This window comes from Oratosquilla oratoria, chromosome 12 (assembly GCF_046742065.1).
Source record: "Oratosquilla oratoria isolate Oo_2021 chromosome 12, ASM4674206v1, whole genome shotgun sequence".
NCBI lineage: Eukaryota > Metazoa > Arthropoda > Malacostraca > Stomatopoda > Squillidae > Oratosquilla > Oratosquilla oratoria.
In genome coordinates this window covers 71,561,524-71,585,181 of record NC_134788.1, presented here as the reverse complement: position 1 = coordinate 71,585,181, position 23,658 = coordinate 71,561,524, and the positions used below count along the sequence as shown (strand labels likewise).

Sequence of the window (23,658 nt, the reverse complement as noted above, 5' to 3'; positions counted from 1 at the left end):
GTACAGGGTAAGTTCTACTTTTGAGACAACTCCTTCGGTAAGCTAACGCATCACTCTCTATCCCATTGCTCTTACATTCCTTGCGTGATAAATCATGCACAATTGTGTTGGACGCACCATTTAGCTCTAATGGAATGAGGACACCCTTCAACCGTTAAAACAAGCAAACACTTATCACACAACACAGAGTTGTTTCAATTGAATGAATTCGTCTATAAGCAGACTGATTATCCTGAAGAACTAGCACCAGCTGCATATACTCCAGTTTCTCATTCAAAATAGAATTTCCAAGTGTCTTTGACAAAAATGTCAACATTCAATACCTGTTGAAAAGAACTTAAACACTGCCAATCAAGTTTACCTTAAATTATAGGTTTTACAATCGCTGTTTTCTCACTCTCAGGAAAAATGCAATCTTTATCAATATACTTATAATTTCTTTGGATATTTATCACAGTACGTTAGCTTCACTCTGTGTAGCAATAGCTTTTGCTACTTCCATATTCCCTTGCCGAAAGCATGATAACTTAGTCCCGGGAACTTGTATAGATTTAGTCATTCCTCGAATGCCGCTTACTCCCGAAGTTCTGGGCAATATTTTTTTTAAATCTTATATAGAAAAAAATCGAAAAAAGATTCAACCCATATCCATAAACCCTTCCAGTAACTTATTCTTATTTCTCCTCAGCTATTGTAAATGCATTTTCTTTACTTTTTCCATCTCGGTATTTCGTTCTAGCCGGGTCAGTTGGTAACCTGTGCCTTCATTTTCCTTTTTTTTTCTTTCTCTTGAGACGTCGGCATTAAACCACGGCCCATGGTCTTGCAGTACAATTTATTTTTCACTAATAAGGAATAGAGCATTATACTGTTCCCTTACAATTTCACTATATGGCTTAACAAAGCAATTCAAGCAGTTCTTAAATTCCACAATACCATATATACAATATCCATTCCATAACATCATGTATACTTTTCTCATGTTCTTCTAAGAATAGATTATGAGTCACTGAATCTATCAACAATTCTGGCTGAGAATTTCTCTTCGCTCTGAAAGTAATCTTTTTCATTTGCCTTTCGCTTCTTTTCATACATGGGAAGCGAAAAGTCACCATCTTGTGAACTAGAGAAATGCGACATATCGCTTTAACGCGCACATCTCGTACAATGTAGATGAAAACCAAGTTTAATATATGCCCAGCAATGCAAGCCACTGCATCCACTTTGTTGATCAAATTAAAAGAGTTCATCATCTCAATAAATTCAGTGGGAGAAGAATTATCATAAGTTAAAATCACCACAAATAAACACATTTGCGTTAACCATGCCCACTATTTCCAAACACACTCCGAGCTCATCGATGAACAAGTTTACTCTCGAAGTTGGTGTTCTGCACGGAACAGTAAATGTACATTTTGCTCTTCCAGTTTCACAACAAACTTACATATGCTCAAACCCCCCTCACTCCTCTCAGCCACTTCCATCCTGGTTTCCTTAAATTAATTCGGAAGAAACATCATTCCCACTGCACCACATTTCCTGTTGTCCTCCCGAGGGTGGATTGTGTCAACAATATCTGGGTAATCGGTGTCACTTCCCGATTCATAGAAGTATCATAATAGCTTAACTAGGTTTCCGTTAGTGCTAAAACATCCAAATTACTTTCATTGATAAGATCCTGGATATCAAGCGTCTTATTTCCAACTGATTGAATATTCAGTAAACCACAATTTATCAGTCTTTTGGTGTTGGTAGCTATAATCAGTACTATTACGGATCCTTTCTATCTTAGTGCAGAACTGAGCAACACTGGTTATTCGTAAAATAATCCACTCCATTCGTCCTAAATCTCAAATAATTTATACAGCTCTTCTCAGTAGCCCCACAACTGTAGGACTTGTAGTTTCCTGCGTATTCATAACAACAAAGGTCTCATAATGCTCGCATCTTTCCACACGCATTGTGGATGTGAATCTCAACATTTTCATAGCTGACCACTGATTCCTGCCATTCTTGACATTTTTCAGGTGCTTCGGGCTGGCATGGTCATCGCTGCTATCTTCCTTCAGATCCAGGACAATGTTATGGAAGAATGCCTCGGTACTTCTTCAACCCATGGTCTAGGAGGTGCCAGAAGTTTATCTATGGCGGCTGCGGAGGAAATGCCAACAATTATAGAAACTATTATGATTGCCTATATTATTGTGGTCGTTACTAGAGACACATAAATAAATGGCGCTGGATATATAATCACCTGTTTGGTTGTTTCCTTTCTATACGAAGAACAACGACGTTTAACCCTTTCCACCCACAACGTTATCCAAGGCGAATCTTGTGGAAGATAGATTCCGGCCTTCTAACAGGAGGTAGGTGGATAGCTTCATGCCTAGTGACGAGGTAGTACCACTATGCTGAGTCTGAAGTATTAAAATGGCTGCTATGGTCGGCCCTGCTCATCGATCTGGCTTTACTGGTGGTGACGCCCTTGATCTGTGTGATCGTGGGTGCCGAGGGCAATATCATCCTCCTGAACCTTGTCGCTGCTTTGGCAGCAGCAGCATCCACAACGGTGTTTCCTGGGATCCCAATATGACTTGCGTTCCAGTGATTCCTTGCAGACCTCTTTTAACGGCGAAAGAGGTTCAGCGAGCCTGGATTGACCTCGTTAAGCAGACATCATCCGTTGTCTTCCCTGGCTGGATGACGTCACTAGCACTCGTTGAGTCTGTGTGGATTACGATCATACCCTGCCCAGCAGAGATGGCAGGCAGACTGTTCCGTCTGCAGAGTGGAGCTGCCGTTGTTGTTGTTGCTATTGTTGGCTTGCCATGCAGGATGGACTGATGTGGCGTATATTGATGTAGTATGTACTGATATGTATTGTTTTGTAGTTCGGTCCCAGGTTCCAATGCATTAGAACATGGATCAGTGACAGAAAACAGGGATCGCCATGAACAATCTATCATCCAAATGGGGTGGTGATGTCAGTGGAGTTCCCCAGGCCTCTGATTTGGGTCCCTTATTATTCATTACATATATAAACAAAAGTGCTGATATATTTATTAAACTCTACCTGACGATAGCTAGACCCATCATTGACAATGCAGTACAGCTTCGGTCTCCGTCTTATTGAATAGATCAGTGGTTCCCAAACTTTTTCCCCCAACAACCAGTTCAAACATCCAGATTTCCCCCTTCATATCTACGAAGGAAAGATTAGTCAAAACACACTAATTTATTTTGAAAATGTACAAATATATTGATAAGCATCTACAACAAGTATACTCTCTCCCTCTCTCTCTCTCTCTCTCTCTCTCTCTCTCTCTCTCTCTCTCTCTCTCTCTCTCTCTCTCTCTCTCTCTCTCTCTCTCCCTCTCTCTCTCTCCCTCTCTCTCTCCTCTCTCTCTCTCTCTCTCTCTCTCTCTCCCTCTCTCTCTCTCCCTCTCTCTCTCTCTCTCTCTCCCTCTCTCTCTCTCCCTCTCTCTCTCTCTCTCTCTCTCTCTCTCTCCCTCTCTCTCTCTCTCTCTATCTCTCTCTCTCTCTCTCTCTCTCTCTCTCTCTCTCTCTCTCTCTCTCTCTCTCTCTCTCTCTCTCTCTCTCTTCCTCTCTCAGGCATAACAAAATCCATCTGAGATTTTCTTTATTGCTAGGTGACAATGTTATCATTTCCCCCCTTGGTAGCTTCAACCCCCCCCCCGGGGGGGGAAGTTCCCCCCAGTTTGGGAAACGCTGGAATAGATATATCAATTCACTGGGATCAGTACAGAGGAGGATGACCAAATGATTTTTGGACTTAGCAATTTGCCATACGAAGACAAGCTTAGGCACCTTAATTTACACTCTGGAAAGATGAAAAGTGCGGAGGTATTCAACTAGGTCAAGAGATTTAACAAGGGTGATGCAGGTAGGCAGTGGTTAATGAATAAATAGACTTAGTAGCCATGTACTGAACAACGCTGAAACTATGGGCTATTCTAAGAGAAGAATAGATAACTTAATGGATGGGGACGATAGGTGGTAATGGACATGAAGCTGTCTAGTGTAGGCCTTATGGCCTTTTGCAGCGTCCACCAGCTCTTTATGTTCTTAGGATATTAAGAAACACCAAGGCAATGACGCAGATGCTGTGGAGAAGCAATTTTTTCGGGTCAGAACCCTCCCCCCCCCCACACACACACCACTTTTTTGGGGTGGGTGGGGGATGGGGCGTCTCTCTTAAGCAAGGTTTACACGTAATGACAAATTGGAACAACCTTTTCATTACAATAAATCGCTACAATTTATCGTAGCGTGTAAACCTTGCTTTACAGGGTCGATACCAACGCCACAGACATTTTCCTACTTGCAAGACTACTTATTCTATTTCATTGTATTTTTCAATACATTTATCTATGTATATATTTTTTGTAATGCAACTACACTAAGATTTTTTTTTATTGAACGCCCAGCAACGTGATACTGCTGCTTTTTACCGCATTACATTGGCGTTGTTAAGTAGATCAGTTCCGAAAGATCATACCGAGTGGTTAAGAAGGAGCAAAATCGCCCTTGCGTCCTTCGATTCCTTCCCTAGTACGAACTACTGCCATCTACTCATTCTCTCACCAATATCTACAGTGATAATAAACGACACATTTCCATGACAGCAATCCAGTGAAAGGAACACGAATCTCATTTTCAATGGGTCATAAGATTTCCGTTTGAAATAGACAATGAAGAATGAGAAAAAAAAGTAAGGAGTAAAGAAAAGTTGCAATAGAGTAATGTCTGAAGCGTATGATACATATTTTTATTCATCTCTTATTTCTCATATCTTATCTTTCGATTTTATATTTTTCCATGTAGGTATTCGGTAAAAAAAAAAAAGCATATCATCTGGCTAGAAGTTCGCCACTGTTCACATTGTTACCGTCTTTGGTCAAGAGGTCAAACCAAGTTTTTAGTCACCTTTGGGTGAAGCGTTCGCCAGTTACTGGGCAACAGTTATTACTGGCAGCAGAAATTTAGGTTTAAGCAAGAAGGAAATAGACAAGAAATGGTTGACCAACAGAGAGCTCAACGAATGGAATAGACTTGTTGACCCTGATGTAGTTAGTGGGCGCTGAAACAATTGGTTGTTTTAAGAGGAGACGATGGGATAACTTTATGGGCAGAGGCGAAAGGGGGTCAGGAACATGGAACTGCCTCGTGTAGGCCTTATGGTCTCTTGCAGTCTCCCCCATTCTTATGTTCTTATGTAGTGAGTGCTGAAGCAATTGGTCGTTTTAAGCGTAGATCAGATAACTAAGTTTAGAGATGAAAGGTGGTAAGGGATATGGAACTGCCTAGTGTAGGCCTAAGGGTATCTAGCCGTCTCCTCTATACTTATGTTTTTCTGTCTTTAAGCTCGTGATGGGATGACGTCACGGGATGGCGTTATCTGTCTGTCGGTAGTTGATTTTTCTTTATCATAGAAGACAAGTTCGAGGGAGGAACTGGGCATCAGTTCGTGTGTATCTGCGTTAGGAACAGGGTGTCTCAAAGACTCAAAGACACTTTACAATTTTATTTTGGAAAAGGATCACAACAATAGAATCAGTAAAAAATGTAAAGTCCCACCGACCCGTGACGAAGCTGTCATGTCATTGATTGACCCGTGTGACATCATCTCTACGTCATCAGATGTTTTGGGGATATCAAGTCGAAATTCCTGTCGTTGTTGTTGTTGTTTTCCCGTTCGACGGGGCGGCGCACGCGCACTTGAGGCAGTGCGTCTCGGTGTCTTTGGCCGTGTGTGTTCCTGCGGGGCAGTCTGATGGGCAGGGTAGTTGTCCACCAGGGGAAAGGCGCGGGCACTGCGTGGGCGGGGGGGCCCTGGGGAGAGTGGTGTCTCGGCACCTGCATACGTCGCAACCCGTCTCCGGGTCCTGCATCACTTCGATAGCACAGTCTATAGGGCAGGGCGGCTGTCCCGTGATGGGGTCTTTGGGCGGGCAAGTATCGCAGCGGCAGGAGAAGCAGCCCGTGACGGGGTCCTTCTTCAGGTTTGTGCTCCGGCAGGCGTGTGGGCAGCGGATTTCGGGGCACCTGGGAGAGGCGCTCGTCTCGTCCGGACAGTGGCAATCGTTGCAGAGAGTCGTGGAATTGACGCGTAGGTCGCAGCCTGGCTGGCACACTACGTCATGGCAGTCTGTTGGGGGAGGAGGAGGAAGACGTGGTGAAAATAGGTACTTGAGCTGATGATGACCTGGCAACAAAAAAGTTTATATGTATATATATATATATATATATATATATACATATATATATATATATATATATATATATATACATATATATATATATATATATATATATATTTATATATATATAACATTTTGGTCTATGGCCATCAGCACTTTTGCCGTAGAATTAACGTGGGACTTTGTTTGGTGTTGACCAGATTGATTTTTCAAACTAATATTCTCTAGAACTAACTCCCTTGCCTAAGAATCCATTTTGATGTTTTTGGTCATAGAATAAACAGAGTTCTTTGAAAATAGGAAAGTTGATCTCATGTTAATTTGAGCACGTGACAGCACGTGACAGCTACGAAACCGTAAATTTACAACAAATCTTGATTATTTAAAGTTACTGTTACTTTTCCGTTACTATCATCATTATTGTATTACTAATCTGTTTATTTCTGTTTTCTTCTATTTATATGTCTTTTATCTGTTTTTTTTTCTTCTTACAGTGTACAATTACGAATGATCCCAATTTATATAAAACTAACCTCTGCCTCCAACCGCGTCTTTGCGGTTAAGGGGGGTGGGTTCAAAGGTCATTAAGAAAGAGGGACAGCAAGGGGCGTCACTAGTATCACGTGACTCCAAAAGAGAGACAGAGAGAGAGAGGGGGGGAGGAGAGAGAGAGAGGGGGAAGAGAAAGAGAGAGAGAGAGAGAGAGAGAGAGAGAGAGAGAGAGAGAGAGAGAGAGAGAGAGAAAGAGAAGAGGGGGAGAGAAAGAGAGAGAAGAGAGAGAGAGAGAGAGAGTAGGGGGGAAGAGGAAAACAGAAGCGGGTAGTTGGGAGATCATCCGTGTGCACTCACTGACATCTTACCTTTATACCGTTCCTCTGCAAGTTCGCAGGATCTGTACTTGGTGCAGGTCAGTAGGGGAGGCGCGGAGCAGGAGCACCGGGTAGTGCAGTCTTCCTTGTCGGTCACTGTCCCTCCGAGGGGCACTGTCAGATCGCCGAGATGACAAGCCTTGCCAGATTCTGCACCGGAGCAAGAAGAGGGAGGAAGAGGTCGGTTACTAATGGGTGCTCGGAGAGGAAGGGAGATCGAAACGGGTGCTCGGAGGGGAAGGGAGCTCGAAGGACGGGTGCCCGTAGGGGAAGGAAGATCGAAGGACGAGTGCTGCTCGGAGGGGAAGGAAGGGAGGTCGAGGGTCGCTGTCCACATGCACTATACTACTAAAAGGTAGATTTTGCTTGGTGCGATTATCACTCAACGATGATCGTCAAACTATTATCTAGAGCACCAGTTCTTTGGTTTTAGTGACTCTAGCGGCAGGCGTTCGAAGTAAAACAGTCCCATTCATAAACAAGGAATTAGTGCTCTAGTCTTAGACAATTGTTTGATGATCATGGTTGAGCCATAGAATCTCGTGGGTACGGGGCGGATCGATCGCGCGGACTTTTCCCGCTTGGATCTCCACCCTTTCTGGACTGCGGGTCGGTTGATTGTCTGTGTATGCTGAATTAGGGGATAAGGCTCTACTAGACCCTCAGTCTGGAAAGGGTGGCATCAGATATACGTTGTATAAATGCATCATTTGTTCACATAAATGAATTATTACATACAGAAATGTAAAGATTATATTTTCATAGGATTTAAAGGACAGAGTTCAAGAGTGTGTGTCCACAGGGATGCCTATCGTCGTACTACTAGTATCGCCATCGTCAATGGATGAAGATGTAATACAAAATTGCAGCCAGTGAGTGGCGTGCAGAGGCTGGATCGGTCGGTCGGTCCGAAGGGGTGGTGGCCCCGGGCATCCAAATGGGGAGGAGGAGGGGCATCTAACCATGTCATTTGGGGTAAAGAAACTAATTAATTTATATCTAAATCGAACAAGGTGTTTCATCTGTGCTTGTACATCAAAATATCTTCCTTTCTCGTCATATTTCTCAGTACTGGACCTTGTACTTGAATCTTTGGGAACTACAATCAAGGAATTGCCCCTGGGTGGGGGTGGGGGGTGGGGGTGGTGGGGCATCACCAGACTTCTGCAGGCAATTTTTCAAGTCCCCAGAGGTGGATGGGAGTCCTTCTCTACCTGATGAACAGAATCGCGAATATGCTAGACAACAACTAAAGTTATGCTAGATGGTTAGCATTCATGCTAAATCCTTCTGTTGTATATTTTCCAGAACTAGGCGCGTTCCTATGTGCGTTCCTCGGTGCGTTCCGTTTTAGTTTGGCCGCGGTTAGCGCTCCTAAACTATTAAATCTTAACCCATTCAACTCCGATGACAAGATGTCTTGTCATTTGGTCAAATAAAACAAAAAATCATAAAACACCAAAATGTTTGATCAAACACCAGAAAAACATGACGTCAGTCCTCGCTTCGCTGCGAGCGAAGCGAGGACTGACGTCATGTTTTGCTGGTGGTTGATCAAACATTTTGGTGTTTTATGATTTTTTGTTTTATTTGACCAAATGACAAGACATCTTGTCATCGGCGTTGAGTGGGTTAAGAGACAGGTTCATACCGAAATAAAAGGCCGGTAGGCCACATACTATACCAAAGAAATTTTCCGTAGGCCACATCCAAAAAATAGGCCACATACTATACCGGCACTTATATTGCTTTAATAGTTTGGGAGCGCTAACCGCAGCTGAACGCACCAAGGAACGTACCTACGAACGCACCGAGGAACACGCCCAGCTCTGATAGTTTCTGTTAATATAGTACTATGTTATTGGGAAATGTACTAAGATTAACATAATTATGCTAAATCTGGTCCCCCTGCACCCAAGAAGCGTAGGCCATCATAGAAGAATATGATAAATTTAGCATAATTATGCTAAATCTGGTCACCCTGCACCCAAGGAGTATAGCCCACCATGGAAAAATTTAACGAATTTAAGAAAATCTTGCTAAATCTACTCTGCATCCGAGAGGAACAGACTCATGGAAGAATATGATAGATCAACCATAATTATGTTAACCCATTCAACTCCGATGACAAGATGTCTTGTCATTTGGTCAAATAAAACAAAAAATCATAAAACACCAAAATGTTTGATCAAACACCAGAAAAATATGACGTCAGTCCTCGCTTCGCTGCGAGCGAAGCGAGGATTGGCGTCATATTTTTCTGGTGTTTGATCAAACATTTTGGTGTTTTATGATTTTTTGTTTTATTTGACCAAATGACAAGACATCTTGTCATCGGAGTTGAATGGGTTAAACCTGGTCTTCCTATACTCAAGGTGCACTGGCCAAAGGCCTCCTCACTCACTCACTCACTCACTCACTCACTCACTCACCGACGGGGTCGTCGTGGACAGGCGCCACGCAGGAGGTTCCTCCGCAGGCGGTGGAGCAGCACATCTCGCCGTGCGGACAATCCCCGTCCTCGTTGCAGGTGAAGGCACAGATCCCGAAGGAAGGAGCCTCGCTTCGGGTCCTCCCAGGGCACCGCCCAGGATGCTTGCCTGCAGAGGATAGGGCATAGCAAATAGTAGTTGAATCTTAGAATATATAGACTTTTATCCCACCGTCGGAAAAGAAGAAGTTCTGTATATTTCGATCACTAATTGTGATCCTCTTCAGCAGAATGTACATTCTGCTGAAGAGGATCACAGTTAGTGATCGAAATATACAGAACTTTTGACATTAGTGTCTTCTTTTCCGATGGTGGGATGAAAGTTTATCAAACTAATGTGCTACGACATTACTGTGTCTTGGGATATGTATTTCTTTCGTTGTGAACACCCCAAGGTGACATTAACGATATATCCAATCTAATTAGGACTGGAGGAAATTGCAAGAGACCATATGGCCTACACTAGGTAGTACCATGTCCGTTACCACCTATCCATAAAGATATCTAACCTTCTCTTTTAATGACCAGTAATATCAGCACTCGCGACGTGGTTACTAAATCTATTTCATGTGTTAACTACTTACTCTATTGGTAAACTAGATCATACATATTTCCTTCTTAAATCTGAATTAGTCCAATTTAAGAGTATTATTAGCACGATTCCTGCCCTGTTGTCTTAATATGATGACTTTGTCAACATAGCCATTGTTAAAGCCCTTGACTAATTTCAATACCTCTATCAAGTCACCTCTACGTCTTTCCAGAAAGTGTTAAGAGGTGCCCGTGTCTATGGAAAATTCTCTCTAATTTTTTGCTTATATTAATATGATTTTATATACGAAAAACAACTTTAATCATGATAGATATAATCCATATAAAAATATATGAAATGTTTGGTAAGTAAAGCTATATTTGCATAGATACGACGTAGCGTTGGTCAAATTTTTACCTGTCTCGGTCGTTCCGTGAACTTGAAGCTTCCCAGCGTCTTCAGCTGTCGAAAGGAAAAGTAACATCACGATTAGACATGGCAACGAAAAATAAAAATATACGGGATCTGAGGGACTTGTATATGACTACGAATAAAAACAGTGACTCTGAGGTGATTACAGACTTGTCTCACAATTACTCAATTCTATTTATTGCAATGCTTTATAATGTGAATTTTCCTTTTTTGTTTTGTTTTGTTTGGAGTCTCGCTCCCTTACAAGACTTTACACACACACACACACACACACACACACACACACACACACACACACACACACACACACACACACACACACACACACACACACACACACACACACACACACACACACACACACACACACACACACACACACACACACACACACACACACACACACACACACACACACACACACACACACACACACACACAGTAAAAATCCACGGTGAATGTTTGCATAGAATGACAAACTTTACATTTATTGATATCAGTAAATTTATATATTTTGGTGTGTGTGTGTGTGTGTGTGTGTGTGTGTGTGTGTGTGTGTGTGTGTGTGTGTGTGTGTGTGTGTGTGTGTGTGTGTGTGTGTGTGTGTGTGTGTGTGTGTGTGTGTGTGTGTGTGTGTGTGTGTGTGTGTGTGTGTGTGTGTGTGTGTGTGTGTGTGTGTGTGTGTGTGTGTGTGTGTGTGTGTGTGTGTGTGTGTGTGTGTGTGTGTGTGTGTGTGTGTGTGTGTGTGTGTGTGTGCATATCTACTTACGACAAAGCCATCCAATGGGACAACATCCGTCTTCAAAATTGATGGGGGTACAGCCAGCGGTAACTCTGTCCATGTAACTGTCAGTGAGAAAGAAAACGGGAATTATTGTACGAGAACAGAAAACAGAGAGAGAGAGAGAGAGAGAGAGAGAGAGAGAGAGAGAGAGAGAGAGAGAGAGAGAGAGAGAGAGAGAGAGAGAGAGAGAGAGAGAGAGAGAGAGAGAGAGAGAGAGAGAGAGAACGACTATCAGGTTCTTGCGCACGGGGATTTTTTTTTTCCAGACTGCGCATGACGTCACGGAAGGGAGGGCTCTCTGTGATGAAGTCGTCATTTGCTCTCACACTCCGGTGAAGATAACATTCTCTCCCTCTCTCTTTTTTGCGTGGTGGTGATGGTGATGATGATGATGATGATGACGATGATGATGATGATGATGATGATGATGATGATGATGATGATGATGATGATGATGATGATGATGATGATGATGATGATGATGATGATGATGATGATGATGATGATGATGATGATGATGATGATGATGATGATGATGATGATGATGATGATGATGATGATGATGATGATGATGATGATCCAACAATAGATAACTGAAAACTAAGAGACCATGTGGGACAACAAGAATCATCTTACATAGAAAACATAACTATTATGCAAATACGTTTTTCATTGCTATTATATAGATACAGTCTTATTTACAGTCAAAAGTATATATCGACAGAAAACTTCCTTATATATTGAGAGAAGCGAGTAAATGCCTTGGTGGATTAAAGAGTGTAATGAGGAATAGACATTTGGGAATGGATGCGAAGAGGAGACTGTATGAAGGAGTGATTGTGCCAACAGCACTGTATGGAGCAGAAACATGGAACATAAGAGAGGAAGAGAGAAGGAGTTTGAATGTGTTTGAGATGAGGTGTCTGAGAAGTATGGTGGGGGTTACTAGGCTAGATAGAGTGAGAAATGAGGAGGTGAGGAGGAGAACATGGGTGGAAAAGGAGCTGGGAGATAGGGTTGATGAAAGAGTATTAGGATGGTTTGGACACATGGAAAGAATGAGTGAAGAAAGACTAGTAAAAGAGGTATGGAAGGCAGATGTGGAGGGAGTGAACATGAGGGGACGTCCTCGGATGAGGTGGATGGATGGGGTGAAGGGGGCTTTGGGGAAGAGGGGAATGTCTGTTGAGGAAGGACGGGAGAGGACAGAAGACAGAGGTGAATGGAGAATGGTAGTATATGGATGTTGTGATTGCATGAGGTGGCATGGGCGGGGGGGGGGGGGGTAGTATGTGTGAGCAAAAGTTGACGCAGCCCGAAGGGATTTCTCCCCGTCCTCTCCTTTTATGCAAGGGGGGACTTAGAGGGGGGGTCGCCAATTTAATGAAGCGGCCTTGCTGTGGATGTGCTGTGTCTTGCGGCACTGCTTCTGACCCAGGGCAGTGGGCAAGGTGCAGGGATGACCCGTCATCCAAGAGGTGCTCAGATGAGAGGGAGGATGGGAGGGGTGTGGAGTGTATTCAGGGATGAAATGGGTGGGAATGATTTTATACCTTTCCCTTTTGGGCTACCTCCCTTGTAGGGGGGAAAAAGCCTTGGTATATGTATGTATGTATGTATGTATAATCAACGCCGAAAAACATATTTGCATAAAGTACAAATCGTTGAAAACTGTTTGGTACACACCGCAGCTCAATGCCACAAAAGACGTCCTTACATCCTGGCCCGGTTGGGTCCGAGAATTCAGCCGTGCAGACACACTGCCTGCAAGCGAACTGCCCGTCGAAATACATTTTATCGCCCTCCTTATAACTCTGGTTCTTCCAAAGACACGTCACTCCTCTGGGCTGTGCTACCTGGGGCGTACCTGGTTCAACTGCAAGTGAATAGAGAAAATGATTGGTACCACAGAGAGAACTTTAAAATGGGAAGAAGACTTTTGCATCAGCCTGGCGGATGCATTGGAATAATTAAAATAACAGAGAACGTCTACATTGGCAGGGACGACTTTAGTATTAGCAAAGAGACGTGTTGTATAGACACGGTAAAGAAAACATGGAATGGAGGTGAAGCTTTTATTCCTGACGTTTCGTCTATCGACTTTCTCAAAGGAATGAGCATACTTACTTACTTACAGACAGGATAGGTAAGAGGGAGGAGAGGGGGGAGGGTGTGTATGTGTAAAAGAGTAAAGGAGGAAATGGAAGGAAGTTAGAGTTATAATAGGTGTGGGGCAGACCCACTTGCTGCTTTAGTCATACATAATTATATATATATATATATATAAATATATATATATATATATATATATATATATATATATATATATATATATTTCTTTTCTCTTTTTTTTGCTGTGAAGCTATGCCAAGTTGTTCTTAAAGTTGGTTGGAGGCTGGTCCATCTTCCGCAGGATTGGATCGTCTGTTCTTCTTCTTGAGTTGTCTTTTTGATTGTTATTGGCTGTTAATTTGTTAGTTTTGACGTTAATGTAGATTTTTGTTTCTCCCTAAAAATGTATACGACTATTTTTTACCAAATACAGGTTTTAAAAACAATTCTAAGGGGGTATATATATGTATATTTTTATATTATTATTTGTTTTTTCTTTTTATTTGCGTTATTATGGTGGGGGGTGTCTTAATTTCTACATGTCATATGCATTTTTTTTCATTCTTCAATGAGTATGATTTTTTTCCCCATTGGGATGACGGCTAGTGATTTTTATGGTCTATTTTGCATTACAATGTTGGGGGAGGGTATTGACTTCTATTACCATACTCATTGATTGTATGATATCACGTGCGATTTATTTCGCACGTGTTATCATTTTTAATAACAATAGTAATAATGTTAGTATAATAGTAGTTATATTGTTAGTTGGGTTAGTATGGTTAGTAGAACAATGAAGGATAGTGATGTATTTTTATGTTTATTTGTGTTTAAAGTATGTATTTAGGTTCGGGTGGAGGGCCGTTTATGATAGGGGACACTCTAGGCCACCAGTTGTGATCGTGTCCGTCTTCTATGTCTATGTCTTCGCTGTTTTGTACTATTTCTGGGTTTGTTATTGTAAGTCTGTTCCATGTTCTGTAAGCTAGTCTATGAAGTCTTGTGTTAAGTGGTTCGAGTTTATGTTGTATGTGTAGTTCTTCTATTGTGTTAAGGTATGGGGGTATGGAGTGTGTGGCGAATCGTAGTGCTTTGTTTTGTATTGATTGTAGTTTTTGGAGTTGACTTGGTTTTAATGTGATTGTTGTTATTGGTATGTATTCTAGTTGAGGTCGTACAAGTATTTTGCATAGTCTTAATAGTAGTTTGGTGTCAAGGTTTCTGAATCGTTTTAGTGTCTGTAATGTTTTTTCTGCTTGTATTTTTCTGTTGTTTGTGTGTGTTTGTAGACCTCTGTTTCCAAGTGTTAATCCTAGTATTTTTATGTTTCTTTGTTTGCGTATATGTGTGTCTCCTGTCTATATTTCTGCTGGTTTCTGTGTTGATATGTTTAGTAGTTGGAATTTTGTTGTGTTTGTTTGTATTTTCCATTGTTGTTCATATGTGTTTATGGTTTCTATTGTTCTGCTTGTTTTTAGTGCTAACATGTTTTTGCCTTTTTTACTTGGGTATGTGATTATCTGTGTCAGGTCATCTGCAAATTGTACGTGTGTGACTCCGTGTGTCGGGTTGGGGGTGTCGTGTGTGTAGAGGTTGAATAGTGTTGGTGAAAGGATACTTCCTTGGGGGACTCCACTGTATATGTTGAAGGGTCTTCCTGTATAATGATGTATTCGTATTTGTGCTTGTCTGTTGTCGAGGTAATTGCAGAGTGTCCTTGTTAGTATGTCTGGGAGGTGTGTTTGGTGTATTTTGTATTTAAGTCCTGTGTGCCATATTTTGTCAAATGCTTTTGTTATGTCTCGTGATACTATGTTACATCCGTGGTTGTGTCGTTGACTTATGGCTATTGTTTCGTATAGTGTGGCTATGGCTGTGTGTGTCCCTCTTCCTTTTGTGAATCCATGTTGGTTCTCGTTTGTTAGGTTGTTATTGTGTAAGTGTTTGAGTAGTCTTTGTAGTAGGAGTTTTTCAAGTATTTTTCCTGGGACTTCGAGTAGTGATATAGGTCTGTAATTGTTTATGTCTGTGATGTTTTTTCCGTGTTTGGGTATGAATGTTAGTGTAGCTGTTTTGAATATGTCGGGGAAGTATCCCATGCTGAATGTTTCATTAAAGATTTCTGTGAGTAATTGTAGTGTTGAGTCCGGGATGTTAGTTAGTGTTATTTTGTTTACTTTTGTTTGTCCAGGTGTCTTGTTTTTGAAGTTCTTTATTATCTGTTTGACGTTATCTAGTGTAAAGGGTTTTGTGAGTGTGTTGTCTGGGTCGAGTCGTCTCATGTCAGCTAAATTGAGAGGGGTAATGTCATCTTGTATTTCTTGTACTTGTGTTGTGATTGTTCTTTCGTGTTCCATGTCAAATGTTGCGTTTTCTGCTGGTGTGATTCTGAATATCTTTTTCCAGTGTTGTCTGAATGTGTTCTTTTTCTTTGTCCTTGTGTATCTTGTGGTTAATGAGCATACTAGATACATACAGAGTTTATATACACGCCTTACGGCTCAAGGGGGTGTGCGAGCGTATAACGCTGTGTTCTGATTGGCCCGCTGAGACCGCCAATCACGAAGCGCTATATTCGCTGAGGATTTGGCCTAGGTGAAGCTTCCAGCCTTATTGTTGATATTCGGACGAGTGGTAATGTATGCAGCTTCTATAGATTTTCTGGTCTTCTTATCCATATCTTCGTGTAGAATCTCGGCTCGGTTCCATTGTGGGAGGTGCCCAGATTCGTCAACATGCACCACCATTGCGTTGGTGAGTCTATGGTGACGGAGGTCGGCCTTACGCTCCCTGATTCTAGTGTCAAGCCCCCTCTTAGTCTCTCCATAGTATGCTTTATCGCATGATGTGCATGGGATCTTATATACGACCCTGTCTTTACTCCCCCTCATCTTAGTCCCGCTTTCTATTATGTCACCGATCTTCGTTCCCGATGTTACGGCTGCTTTTACATCCGTGGGAATATGGCTCAAGTACGTGGACGATGTACTTATAATCGCTCCGAACAGGACAGACCTGGATGACGTCAGGAGTCAATCAAATAGAGTGACTCCGCAGATCAAATTCACTATAGAAGAGGAAGAAGAGGGAAAGCTTCCGTTTCTGGATACCCTGTTAATAACGACAACTGATGGCCTCTTATTCAGGGTTTACAGAAAGCCTACGAACCGTGACGACTTCATACACTACCTGTCGGCACACAATGAGAGGACGAAAAAGGGAGTAGTCATGGGCTTCTTCCTGCGTGCCTACAGGATATGCAGCGAGGAATTCCTGGAGGAGGAAATCGAATACATCATCGCGGCCTTCTTGAAACTTGGCTACCCCAAGGGCTTAGTCCTGAGCTTAAGACGAAGAGCGGAAGAAATGATCCACACAAGCAGGTTAAGAGAAGGCAACGCCACCACAAAAACATCGTACATGGTGCTTCCTAACTCTGAGAGGGTAGGAGACATTATTAGAATGCTCAGAAGCACGGAAGTAAAAGCAGCCGTAACATCGGGAACGAAGATCGGTGACATGATAAAAAGCGGGACTAAGATGAGGGGGAGTAAAGACAGGGTCGTATATAAGATCCCATGCACATCATGCGATAAAGCATACTATGGAGAGACTAAGAGGGGGCTTGACACTAGAATCAGGGAGCATAAGGCCGACCTCCGTCACCATAGACTCACCAACGCAATGGTGGTGCATGTTGACGAATCTGGGCACCTCCCACAATGGAACCGAGCCGAGATTCTACACGAAGATATGGATAAGAAGACCAGAAAATCTATAGAAGCTGCATACATCACCACTCGTCCGAATATCAACAATAAGGCTGGAAGCTTCACCTGGGCCAAATCCTCAGCGAATATAGCTCTTCGTGATTGGCGGTCTCAGCGGGCCAATCAGAACACAGCGTTATACGCTCGCACACCCCCTTGAGCCGTAAGGCGTGTATACAAACTCTGTATGTATCTAGTATGCTCATTCCTTTGAGAAAGTCGATAGACGAAACGTTAGGAATAAAAGCTTCACCGTCCATGTTTCCTTTACCGTGTTTATACAACTAGTTCACATGGATTTTCAAAGAGACGTGTATTGTAGAAATTACCGTGAGAGAGAAAGACTATGTAGCAGGGATATCTTTAGTATTAACAAAGAGAGTTCACTTTAGTGATTAATACAATAGAGTATGTCTTTATGTTTGTGGGTATTTGCACGGAGGGCATTGTAGTAACAACTATAACAGAAAACGACAATGTGGCATGGGTGACTTTATTATTGTCAAGAAGAGTTTATCATTATGATTGGTATGACATATGATTTGATTCAGGTGAGGATCAAAGCAGATTTTGAACGATTGAGACACTTATATTCCGAGATATAATTTATATGAACCATTACTAGCAAAGCAAACATTGTTGCCAGTCATTTTTTTTTCTTAAACTTGTTGAAATAGTGAAGTTTAGAATTTAAAAAATCTGTTGAGAATGGCTAATACTTCTTTAATCTTAATTGTTTAAAGTTTTTCGAGTGTTTGGGATATACACTCATCTGCTTGTTGTTCCTCTCCCTGTTGCACAAACGATATTTTTCCCTTTTCTATGAGTGTGATTCACCATGATCTTGGATCACGTGTTGGACTCGTGATCGAAAGCTATAACACTTCCCGATGAGAGTTCAAAGCTCATCACACACACACAAACACACATATCCCCTTGCATAAGTTGAACAGTAACATCCTGTTATATATATATATATATATATATATATATATATATATATATATATATATATGTATATACATATATATGTATATACACACACATATATATATATATATATGTATATATATATATATATATATATATATATATATATATATATATATGTATGTATATATATATCTATTATGTGAACCCTGATTTGCAGTCTCTGCAGTTTTCGACACTACCACAATAGTGGTCCGTGTGTCAGCACGAATGTGTGTGTATGATTATAAACATATATATATATATATATATATATATATATATATACATATATATATAAATATATATATGTATATATATAAATATATATATATATACATATATATATATATATATATGTATATATACATATATATATATGTGTGTATTTATATATGTTCACTATAAACCCACTATCGGAGAAATAATAACGGAAATAAAGGGAAACTGTATATTTCGACTACTATCTGTAGTCCTCTTCAGCAGAATGCTTACAGAAAGTTAAGATACAAGTTTATATGGGGTGGTTAGGTGGTACATAAAAGGGGATGGGTACCACCTCACCACCCAATATAAACTTGTATCTTAACTTTCTGTAAGCATTCTGCTGAAGAGGACTACAGATAGTAGTCGAAATATACAGTTTACCTTTATTTCCGTTATTATTTCTCCGATAGTGGGTTTATAGTGAACATTTATAAATGTGTTATAACATACTAATTTCCAATATACATATATATATATATATATATATATATATATATGTGTGTGTATATATATATATATAAATATATATATATATATATATATATATATATATATATATACATATATATATATACTTTTTTTTCTAATGATCCACTCAAACACTTACGACATTCCTCGTCCACAGAACAGCACTTATCAAGCTCGTAGATCGGGCGACAGTTCGGCTTCCTTGGCACAAACAGATCAGGACATTCGATGTGGGCACGGGTCACCCGAGGTCTGGAGGGGTCAAGTCAGGATGAATCAAGCCGAGATCGGGAAATGATACATAGATGCCAATGAATACAACTAAAATCAAATATGAATAAATCTTAATAAATATTGATGTATATGATATAAATATGAATAAGTTGTGCATGTTTAAGATGGATTGAACATTTTAGAATCCCTTGGCAGAACTTCAAAAATGTACATAGATATAGATAAATAGATAAATGTGTATATAATAGATGAATGATTAAAGAAGTAAATAGATATAAAATGTAACATAAATTGATATATTAGAATAGATAGATAAATAGATAAATGAATTGATAAATAAACAAGTAAATGTGCTTAGGATGATATATCTGAGAAGTATGGTAGGTAGGGGTTACAAGGCTGGATAGAGTGAGAAACGAGGAGGTGAGGAGGAGAGCGGGGAAGGGAAGGGAAGGAGCTGGCAGATAGGGGGGTTAATGAAAGAGTTTTAGGATGGTTTGGACACATGGAAAGAACGAGTGAAGAAAGACTAGTAAATGAGGTTTGGAGGGCAGGCAGAGGTTGATGCAAGAAGCTTGGGGCAACGACTGATGATGAGATGGATGGATGGGTGGGGTGAAAGGGGCGTTGAGCAGGCAGGAGGGGAATGTCTGTCTGTTGAGGGAGGAAGATAGGCGTGAGTGGAGAATGGCCGTGGATAGATGATACTGTTGAGATGCAAGGAAGGGAGGGAGGGAGTGGGAGGTGGATGGCGGGGGTGGCTATGTGAGAATGAATGATATTTTGACGCAGCAGGCCCAATGAAGGGATTTCTGCCCGCCCGTCTTTCTGCTCTCTTTCTGCATGCATGAGGGGACGGGGAGGGAGGAGGGGTCGCCAATTTAGTGAAATTGGCTTGCTGTGGATGTGCTATATCTTACTGCATTGTTTCTGACCCTTTTGGGCTGTGGGCGGAATACAAGAATGACCCGTCATCTACGAGGAGCTAAAAGGAAAGGGAGGGGAGGGTGGTGGATGGGAGTGGAGTAGGTGGAGGTGAAGTTTATGCCTTTTGACTTTGGCTACCTCTCTGGTAAGAAGGCGAAAAGAAGTCATTGGTATATGGATAAGAATAAAATAGAAATAGAACTAGAAAATAGGTAGATAAATAGTTGATAAATTGATAGAGAACTAGATAAAAATATATAAATAGATAAAACGAATAATTAGATAAATAGCTAAATGAATAAATGAACAAATAAATTAGTAAACAAATAAATTAGTAAACAAATAAAAAGATGAATCATGATAAATACATGAATAAATAAATGAATAAACAAATAGATTGATAGAAAAGTGAATAGATAAAAACAAATCAATCAACCAATCAATCAAAATGAATTGATAGATATATAAATAAATTGATAAAAATAGATAAAGATATAGATAAATTGCCAAGAGTCGTCACGTCCCTACCACCGAAAATTCTAAAGGGAATTGACAAGATCAAAAGTGACAAAATTTTGACACTGAATGAGAATCAGACAAGAAACAATGGTCTCAAACTGTCCGGAAATAGATTTAATTTGGAAGTGGGTAGAAACAAACAAGGTCATCATAATAAAACAACAGGGCAGGACTCGCAGTAATGGGTATAAACTGGACAAATTTAGATTTAAGAAGGAAATAGGCAAGAATTGGTTTCCTAATAGGGTGGTCGATGAATGGAATAAACTTAGTAACCATGTAGTAAGCGCTGAAACTATCAGTTGTTTTAAAAAACGATTAGACAACTTTATGGATGGGGATGACAGGTGGTGATGGATACGGAGCTGCCTAGTGTAGGCCTTATGGTCTTTTGCAGTCTCCTTTATTCTTATGCTCTTATGTTCAACCGTGTAGTTAATGAATGGAATAAACTTCCTGCAGAGGCAGTGCAATGTAGTTCAGTTCGAAGCTTTAAGAATCATTTAGATTAACACCTAAGCAAGATGGTGTAATGATTACCATTTATTTTATATCACTTGTTTATTTGTTTTGTTATCATTTCTCTTGATTCTCATTTATTATTAGTTATATGTCAATTTATTATCATTTACTATTTACCTGTTTGTTTATTATCTAACTATACCTATGCATTTATTCATGTATGTTATTTATTATTTACATTATTATAGTATCTATTTATTTCATTTATCTATTTATTTGTTTATTTACTTATCATTATTATGATTTTTTCGCGTCCGACCTAGATATGGACCAAAAGGTCTCCTGTCGGCATGCTCCGCCTTTGTAATCCTTTGTAATCATTACATACAATGAATACAATCCAATACATTTGCCTCTTGCCTCACGTACCTGTTGTCCTGCGAGGGACGGCAGTGGCAGTCAGCAGAACAGGGGTCGACCTCGACGGCCTCGCCTAGAGCGTACTCGCGTCCTTCGTAGACGCACTTGTCCGCAGGAACCTCTAACAGGGACAACGTTGGAGCTGGAGGAAGAGTTACATGGACTGACAAATGAGCAGCAATAGACCTATTGGTCCTTGCATGGCCGTTTCGATACACTTTTTTTTAACCATATAGTAGCAAATTATTAAAGTCGGGGGTTTTTATCCAAGTGTCGAGACGTTTTATTTATTTATTTATTTTTTCTATAGTGGAACAATCGATGACGTTGGCTTGTAGACCATTCCACATATCAACAACGCAACTGCAGAGAGAGTACTTTGCCACGCTTATTTGAAATATTTTTCCTGCAATTTTGCGCCCATTATTCCTAGTTGTCTTGGAGGTGCCAAGTGTAAAAAAAGATTTTATAATAATTGTGAGTGCCAATTTCCCGATATCTGGAACTGTATTGACATTAGACAGGTAAATTGTATGAGATACAAACTAATTACGAATCACGGTATATGACAGTTGATCTAAGTATGTACATCATTAATACAGAATGTATTTGTGATGTACATACGAAATTGTATGAGGTACAAGCTAACGGCAACTACGGTCTATGATGTTCAAGTATGTACTTTACGACGTATGTAAAACGATATTGAAAATGTTCATGCTTGAAATTGAGTTATTGTATTCGTCATGTTTAAGTATGTACTTTACGACGTATGTAAAATGATATTGAAAATGTTCATGTTTGAAATTGAGTTATCGTATTCGTCCATTATGTACAATAAAATGGTGTTATGAAAATGTGCTGGAAGGCAAGGGTATTATCAAGTAGTTACGTAGGTGCCGTTGGTATCGTCTCGACGACAACCGGCCTTTACATGTCTAGCCTTTGGTCAGTGAAGATGTGACTACCATAAGTTGTCAAGGGAACTCTTTGTTGGTAAGCACTGATTGAGAATGTTTATGTAATGTCTTTCAAGGAATAATGTGTTAATGAGTTAATGTAGAAGTCATGTCAATGTATAATTTGTTTGGCTTCTCAGAACATGTGTAGATGTTGAAGATAGGAGAGGATTTATGATACTATGGAGGCGGTGAAAACAATCATGGTAGAGTATTGAGATGATCAAATTAATTGTGTGGAATATTGATGTACGATGGTAGGAATTGAAAAGGAAGTGTGTTTAATTATTGTAATGATTGTTAATGTAATGGAGTAATTGTCAATGCAAAATTTAATTGTGAACCAATTTGCAGAAACCACACCGTCTGCATGTGAAACATCTAACCGAAGGGTAGGAATAAAATGAAGTGTGCGTTATATGATTGTCTTCCCCATCCCTCTGTACCTCATGCCGCCGATCTTCGGAGACGGCGTTGACAATAATAATCCATGTCCTTGTTTTCAATTCCTTTGAAATTTTGAAGACCTCAATTAGATCCTCTCACAATCTCCGTTTCGAGAGATTAAACAATTTTAATTCACTTAGGCACTCTTCGTGCGGCTTGTTCCGCAATCAACATAGGAATGAACTTTGCTACTCTACGCTGCACTCTTTCTAACCCCTGTATATCCTTCTTGTAATATGGAGACCAGCACCGTACACAATATTCTAGTTTAGGTCTGACTAGAGTATTGTAAAGATTAAGAATAATTTCTTCAGTTTTAAACTGAAAATCTCTACCTGTAAATTCAATTTATCTATTTGCCGTTCTTACTATCTCCGAACACTGTTTGCTTGGTTTGAGATAATTCGACATCACAACACCAAGGTCTTTCTCTTGCTCTATATTTTCCAGATGTACACCATTCATCGTGTAGTTGGACTGAACATTACTATTACCACTATGAAGTAATTTACATTTATCTATATTGGAAAAAAAAATCTGGAAAACATTTGCCCATTCATATAAAGTGTTCAAATAAAAATTGTAATTCTTGTTGCTGTATTAAAGATGTCACCTTATCTTTAATTTTGGTATCATCTTCAAGTTTGGATAATTGATATATATTGAAAAGCATCTGGGAATTTTTTACCCATTCATATAAAGTGGTCAAATACAAATTGTAATTCTTGTTGCTGTATTAAAGATGTCACCATATTTGTAGTTTTGGTATCATCTT

At 40.3% G+C, this 23,658-nt stretch overlaps 4 protein-coding genes across 6 annotated transcripts in view; 2 read left to right on the top strand and 2 right to left on the bottom strand.

Annotated features, from left to right (window-relative positions):
• Positions 1-3,009, top strand: part of LOC143032003 (kappaPI-actitoxin-Avd3d-like) — a 4,317-nt gene extending 1,308 nt beyond the window's left edge. Inside the window, exon 2 of one of the 2 annotated variants that reach the window (XM_076196447.1) lies at positions 2,028-3,009. In XM_076196447.1, coding sequence (XP_076052562.1) covers positions 2,431-2,844 — 414 coding nt within the window. In that variant the 5' untranslated portion in view covers positions 2,028-2,430 and the 3' untranslated portion in view covers positions 2,845-3,009. The remainder of the gene's footprint in view (positions 1-2,027) is intronic. The other variant, XM_076196448.1, reaches the window with a different exon arrangement.
• Positions 1-23,658, top strand: part of LOC143032005 (uncharacterized) — a 529,471-nt gene that overhangs the window by 340,063 nt on the left and 165,750 nt on the right. The gene's annotated exons all lie outside the window — the stretch shown is intronic.
• LOC143032009 (large ribosomal subunit protein mL43-like) overlaps positions 1-23,658 on the bottom strand; it is a 320,821-nt gene that overhangs the window by 191,123 nt on the left and 106,040 nt on the right. The window lies entirely within an intron of this gene.
• On the bottom strand, positions 5,531-23,348 carry LOC143032074 (uncharacterized). Its single transcript, XM_076196540.1, has 9 exons — positions 23,264-23,348; positions 21,487-21,619; positions 19,055-19,167; positions 13,016-13,205; positions 11,315-11,391; positions 10,531-10,575; positions 9,523-9,690; positions 7,082-7,240; positions 5,531-6,169 (listed from the first exon to the last, which is right to left on the bottom strand). Exons 1-9 carry the CDS (start codon positions 23,346-23,348, stop codon positions 5,676-5,678), a joined length of 1,464 nt encoding a protein of 487 aa, XP_076052655.1. The 3' UTR covers positions 5,531-5,675.

Excerpts from the sequence above, each read along its gene's own strand:
- LOC143032074 (XM_076196540.1), bottom strand. The coding sequence starts at position 23,348 with ATGAATGGTGTACATCTGGAAAATATAGAGCAAGAGAAAGACCTTGGT. Across the intron at positions 11,392-13,015 it reads TTTTGTGGCATTGAGCTGCG|TTACATGGACAGAGTTACCG; the intron begins GTGTGTACCAAA and ends TCTCACTGACAG. Across the intron at positions 9,691-10,530 it reads TCACGGAACGACCGAGACAG|GCAAGCATCCTGGGCGGTGC; the intron begins GTAAAAATTTGA and ends TATCCTCTGCAG.